The sequence below is a fragment of the Epinephelus lanceolatus genome, chromosome 15 (genome assembly GCF_041903045.1).
Source record: "Epinephelus lanceolatus isolate andai-2023 chromosome 15, ASM4190304v1, whole genome shotgun sequence".
Classification (NCBI taxonomy): Eukaryota; Metazoa; Chordata; class Actinopteri; order Perciformes; family Serranidae; genus Epinephelus; species Epinephelus lanceolatus.
Genome location: NC_135748.1, coordinates 28,546,167 through 28,552,919, shown reverse-complemented (window position 1 = coordinate 28,552,919; position 6,753 = coordinate 28,546,167). Strand labels below are relative to the sequence as shown.

Below are 6,753 nucleotides of genomic sequence, written 5' to 3'. Positions count from 1 at the left end.
GCAAGCTAACATGCTAAACCAAGACAGTTACACCTGCTAAACAAGTTAGCATGCTAACGTGACATTTAATTCAGCCTCACAAAGCCACAAGTCTAACTGTAGAATAAAACTATTAACTTTATCCCTGTGCAATAATGACACATGTGGAAAAAAAATGTTTTAATATGCGTCTCTGTAGTAAATAATTACTGTAATATCTTGTGTTTATCACAGAGACATCATAGTACGATCATCATTCATGTGCCCAGTTTTTACGATGACCAATCACAGCCCAGGAAGCGTCTGGAGCGTCCAGTCAGCTTTCCCGCTCCTGCTCCAGTGCCCGCCCTCTGGCACAGTATATTAATTTGGCAAGCAGGCAGACGCTGCAGTACTCAGTGCACGGTGAACAGAGGCTGTCTTACAGTTTGACACTGAACTGGACCAATTACATCTGCAAAAATGGTGGATGCTTTCTGTGCTACATGGAAACTGGTGGACAGCCAGAACTTTGATGACTACATGAAGGCACTTGGTGAGATCATTTATTTTTCTCCTTGAAATAGAGATACTGTTAGTGTCAGCAATGTGTTTTTAAGGAAGTTGCTTGTTTTTGCTCATATGGTTTCACTTTAAGTGCAGATAAGAAGTAAAATAAGTTGTTTTTATTGTCCTAATATGTCCAGTGTAATGCATTACTAAAGACACTTTTATGACAGGTGTTGGTTTTGCCACAAGACAAGTGGGCAACATCACCAAACCAACAGTACTGATCAGCCAGGATGGGGACAAAGTGGTGGTGAAAACCCTGAGCACCTTCAGGAACACTGAGATCGCCGCTAAACTGGGAGAGGAGTTTGATGAGACCACACCTGATGACCGGCATGTCAAAGTCAGCTGAGTTTAAAAAGTCAGCGTGTAATAATCTTCACTGCAACATGTGCTCTGGGTCAGCATGAGGTGGGTTAAATTACACTGTGCTTGTGCTTGCAGTCCACCTTCACCATGGAAGGAGACAAACTTGTGCAGGTGCAGAAGTGGGATGGCAAGGAGACCAAATTTGTCCGAGAAATCAAGGATGGGAAGATGGTGGCGGTAAGATTGAATAGCACATGTGTGGAACAAGTGCAAATAATCTTTTTAAGTGTTTATATTTATCAGTTTATGGAGCCATTTGCATTATAAATTAGGTGATGTAAATCATTTTGAGTTGCCCTGTTGGAATGTGCTGTAGGCTACATGTAAATTCACCTTTGCAGTAGTGTAATAACTGCTGTCATATGACCCAAATGGACTAAAAATAACTTGCTTTACATAGACCTTGCATTAAAAATCAAAGCTAATATACGTTGCATTTTGCTTTGTCTCTTCTCTGCCTCACAGACTTTGACTTATGAGGGAGTCAGTGCCGTCCGCACGTACGAGAAAGTCTAACTTTACTCCTCCACTTGAATGAGCAAATCCTCCCTGCACTGCAAACGTTCAACAAGGTGTTCTCTGTTTTTTAACAAATGTTTTTTGCTTCTTTTTTTTTTTTTACAGTGTGCAGTGATTTGCACTTGATTTGCTGTTGTAACATGAGGTAAATATTTTGGGGCATTTTTTGTAAGATCTTTTGTAAGAAATTCAGACTGTGAAGGGCCTAAAAGTTGTTTCATCACATGTGAAAAAGGGAAAAATAAACTACTTGACTAAACCTTCTTTATGCCTCCGAGATTTCAGTTGTTCAGAAGTGATGCGAGTGCCATCGCTTCATCTTAACAGAGCTCTCTTCTTTATTTAAGCCATTTTCTTTCATGCAACTTTGAATGTAGTCCTACATTTCTTTTCAAATATGTGGACTTAAGTTGTGGGAACAGTGCTCTCCCTGTGATGGGTCAATTCCAGGTGACAGCTGCAGGGTGACGGTGCAGCCCAGTGTGACCATTGAACTCATGGGAATGAATGTCCTGCAGTAACCCCCAGATGGTCAGAGAGGACTAGGAGCCGGAGGGGGTGGGGGTGCTGATGTCACACGCCTTGGGATAATCCGGTTTTAGTTGTGGTGTCATTACGTAGAGGCATCATTCGATGCTGTGTGGACCAACCGTGATTGAATGCTGCCGCTGGCATGGCAGATGACAGCCAGAGAAAGGATACCGTGCCGGATGAGGACAGTTTGTGTCAATCCAATATCCCACGGTTAGTAGTTCAACATCTAAAATTAGAGTCTGACAGTAAACCTTTGTGATCCCCAAGTGCTGGTCTTCAGATTAAGAGGGGACTGTGTGAAAGCTCGTGCTCATTTTTAAGTTTCCTCCATCTTTCCCACATTGAAGGAGCCAAGCCAACACCTCCCTGTCCTGCCCTGTGAGCTGTGTCTAGCGTACTGAGCACTGTGACTACAAGTGGCCATTCTTCTCATCCCGACACACAGGCTGCCAAGTTTTTGGCCACCTTTGAATAGCGTGCGACACAAAGAAACCGTGGTAACTGGAGTGGAACTCATTGGGCTGTTGCTTGCTGAATTAATTCCAATCGAAATCCGTCTTAATGCTCCAGTTATAGTTTGCCAAAAATTGCCTCCATTCTCACAAAACCAGGCGAAATCATTAGCATAAGTATTTGGGGGTGAAAACTGTTACAAGACAAGATCAGGCGAGTGTGTGTAACAATGTTCACAGCAGCACAGTCACACTGAAAAGGCAGAAACAGGGAGATGACCACAGTGCGTGTTGGAGAAACAGCAGGAGATAAGTTTAATGTAGCTTCTTCTGTTGTTACACGCTTCCCAGGAGAGAGCGCAGGGAGATTCCTCTTTGTGTGGAATCTGTGTCAGCGGTGTAAACTGGCCAGCAGTAACCCCTCTCAGGCCTCATTAGGGAAATATACTGTGAAGACCTGACCACCTTCTCTACACCCCCCTCAGTGTGGTCAACTCTAGTTCCCATTCAAACATCACACACTCATCAGGGCTGAAGCTACAGCTGAGACAACTGCTCCTCATGTCATTTAAAAATCAAATTTTTAGGCAATTTGGGGGATTAATAACATGGAGGTGGGGGGTTATTTTCCATGATGAAACATATATTACACATGTTGAGTTTTTAAGGCTGATTCTGATTTCTTTAAGCCATATTATCTTAAAATTTGGCCATTTTTAGGTAAAACATTTAAATATATTAAATAAAAATAAAAGGGATTTTATATTTTCTAATGCAATGGCATACCTGGCTTTGAAATAACCTATCTATAAGTCAACAAAATGACTGATGACTTTTAAACTACAGACAATGACCTGATCTAATGTGTTTAAGTGTTTAGTAATGACTCTACATGCTTATCTTAGTAACTATTTGTCTGCGTTTTACAGTGTTGTCTTTTGTGTTTGGTGAGCTGAAGACAAATTTCCACAATAAAGATATATTCTATAACGTTATGGACGCAAAAATTCATAGGAAATAAACCTGAAAAGTTAAATGAATAAATAAAATTTGGTATCTTTAAACAGTCAAAAAATCTATACAGAATTTTGTGCTATATAAAAAAAATAATTTCCCTACCATTGTCAGAGGAAAGTTTTTTTTTTTACGTTGAAAAAGTTGTCCATAACGGTCCCCGACAACTGTATTTGTTCTTTCCCTGTCATTTTTTTAAATTTATTTTTTCATTGTTTGCCTGTTTATTTTTTAAAAAAAAAATTGGTGAATTTTTGTTTGTTTGGTATTTTTCCTTTATTTTTGTTTATGTGTTTATATTTGCAAAAATATGCACAAGAGTAATGATGAAAATGGTCCATGTTGTCCAAATAGGATGTTTTTTCCTTCTCAGATACTTTTGGAAAACTACTTATTGGGAGAAAAAAAAAGATAAAAAACAAACAAAAATGGGGGCTTACTGGAGGAATCTAGGCTGATGAACTCAGCATTTCAGAAAGTCCTGTATATAGCCCTGACACTCATGTGAACATAAAACATGTAATAAAACCACAAAAAGCCTAGGGAATATGGCAATATCAACTATTCATGGAGAATAATATTTTGAAGTTATCATAACTTCATCATTTAACAACCTTCATCACAGATGATAAAGATAATAATCAAAATATCTGGACTGAAAAACCTGCCAACACATGCAAAACTGAAAATGTAAGCATAAATAATAGCCTAGGTAAATAATAACTTTATACACTCTTATACATAAGCTATTACATTCAATTTGTCCTTTGTTTTCTGTGCTAAAAATTGAATCCACTTAGTTTTAACATAAAACAGTTGAGACCAGCAAAAAAAGGCTGGGCTGAGTTTTTGTGTTGGAGATGTTTGCACATTTAGAGAAAAACAAGCCTTACAAAGAAACTCTTGCATTGCTGTGTTTTAATGTCAAATTGCTACTATTCACAAGCATGAGGAAGATGTAAGTGACAAATAATACATAATGTGGTTTTAACTGCTATTAAAGAGCAGTTTCAGTAGTAATGAGAGGGGGATAAAACTTATATTTATTTAACTATTTACAATGAGATTATTGATTAGTATGACTCGTTAGGTACTTGTTAGAGACAACACTTGGAGACAAGTGTCTGTTATTGGTATCAAATGATTCGTAAGTGCAAGTATTGAGTGTTGCCATTCTCAAAGTTGGGAAAAAAAATATTAAGAAACATTTGTGAGCTTAAAACAAAAACACACATCATGCACATTTCATTCAAGGACTATGAGACAAACATACAGTGCTGTGATCACTGAGATATTTAAAAATGTACGTATTGCACCTTTACGTGGTTCAAGTGAGTCTCTAGATGTGATTCTGTAAATTCGACTGAAGCAAATTCTCATCTTTTGTCACCATGAATCAAAATGTTTTCTTTACAAAAGTCCAAAAAGACAATGGGAACAAAACATCAGGGATAGTGGAGCGTCACCATAAAACTGCGGCTGTCACAGTACAGCTACCGGAGCCTGAGCAGTTTTGGGTCTGATGCACCATCAATGGACTGATAGTGTCTCTATTATTCTAATAAAAAAAAGATAAGTGAATTTACTTTAGATTAAACTCAGGATTAGTGCCACAAGCTGTAATAACTGTCCTCTAAGCAGCATATGGAGCGCAATGTAAAAAGCCATATGTAAACAACAGCTGGTACACGCTGAGAAATAATGCACCAGTTTACATCTGAGATCATCTGCCTAAACGTGACGCCATCTGCGCACGGTGCAGAGATTATGAAAGTTCATTTCAACGTTACACTTAACTGCAACATAACCACGTTAACAACCACACTCAGGCTGTTAAATAAACCTGCAGACGAGCTGATTCTTGCAGCTCTCTTGTCCTCATGGTCTGTCATTCTTCAGAGATTTCAAACACGTGAGTTGAAATCAATCTGAAATCATCACCCATACTGCACACCACATGCACAGGATGTTCATACTATAACATGACTCCTGTTTGTTTTGGCACAGTTAATGGGATGTAAAATGTGAGATGTTAGACGTGTTAAAAACATAAAATAGACTTTTAACTTGGAACGATTTTCGCGTGACAACCCGTTCACAATAAAATGTGCTAAAATAAAACATGTTTCTGAGCTGTGCACACTGACCAAAGGTAGTGACAGTGTGTTTTTGGTCTACCAAGGAATCGCTGTTCTCCACATCCCTCTTTGACTGACAAAAAGAAATCCATCTCATGTGCCCTGCTCTTAATGTTCCAGCTTGTTTGACGACAGTGCATAAAAACACCCGCCCTCTCATCGGCTAACTCAGGTGGCATCAAATTGGAACAGACTGAGCAGCTGGAGAAAGACTTCTCCAACATGTTGTCCAATTATTGAGTCAATCTGCTACTCAAAACTCATTCTGACAATTTAGCACCAGTGTCAAAATGAAGCGCTGGTACACATCTAGGTAGTTTAATAAGACTTTACAGGTTTTTTCCGTATGTTTGGGAGCTCTCGTGTACAGTACGTGGTCATTCCTTTTGACAGACATACACAGAACAAGAAAAAAATTCATTGAAATGACTGAAATAATATCAAGAATTATGGAATTACACACAAACTATAAATGCCCAATTGTTGATTCGAGGGCTTTAAAAACAAGATAAGTTGAGCATAAAATAATAAAAAGGAAAAAGCTAAAATTGCACAGACGACGGTGCAGAAAAATTCATTTCAGTTTATGTAATGTACAAACCACTTTTCAAGTAAATGTGGGGACTGAACCCTCGTCCACCTTGAATCTGCTTTTGTGGCTGTTTTTGTACCCTGTTTACAAAATGTTCCTTCGTGAAGAAAAAAGAAAAATCACTGTCATATTTATTTGCATGTGTTAGTGTGAGGATCTAAATGTGTGATCCACAGAGGTAACATACTTCACTGTTCCATCACTCTCACAATATCCACCATTCAAAACAACCAAACACAAAAAATACATAAATAAAAACAATGGAAAGGAATGACACTGGCTGCATGTATTTGGAACGAGAGCTCAACCAAAATCAAATCGGTCCATCACATGAAATCACCCAGCATCCTCTGCTGTCCAGGGTTTTCTCCTGAGGACCACCAGTGAACAGTAGGCTGCGTTTCAGCAGCACTGGGCTGTGATGCGACCTTGTCGTTATGAGTGAAATTGACTAAATTGTAAACCTCAGACTGGATTTAGACTGAAGCTTCAAATCTGCAGCGGCGAGAAGGCGTAGAAAGGAAACTGGGCCTCATCCTCGTCCACAAAGAAACACTGGAAGTAGGGCAGCTCTTCTGTGGAGGACGGGACAATATGCAACAGTACA

At 39.0% G+C, this 6,753-nt stretch overlaps 2 protein-coding genes across 51 annotated transcripts in view; one reads left to right on the top strand and one right to left on the bottom strand.

Moving 5' to 3' along the window:
• The first annotated feature begins 356 nt into the window (after positions 1-356).
• fabp7a (fatty acid binding protein 7, brain, a) lies at positions 357-1,680 on the top strand. The gene is made up of 4 exons (XM_033642497.2): positions 357-514; positions 699-871; positions 973-1,074; positions 1,363-1,680. The coding sequence occupies exons 1-4, from the start codon at positions 442-444 to the stop codon at positions 1,411-1,413; spliced, it is 399 nt and encodes a 132-aa protein (XP_033498388.1). The 5' UTR covers positions 357-441; the 3' UTR covers positions 1,414-1,680.
• A 2,637-nt stretch (positions 1,681-4,317) lies between these two features.
• LOC117266976 (uncharacterized) overlaps positions 4,318-6,753 on the bottom strand; it is a 50,988-nt gene continuing 48,552 nt past the window's right edge. For all 50 annotated transcript variants that reach the window (XM_078175103.1, XM_078175104.1, XM_078175125.1 and 47 more), the window contains one exon: positions 4,318-6,721. In XM_078175103.1, the coding sequence (XP_078031229.1) occupies positions 6,636-6,721 (86 nt within the window). In that variant the 3' untranslated portion in view covers positions 4,318-6,635. The remainder of the gene's footprint in view (positions 6,722-6,753) is intronic.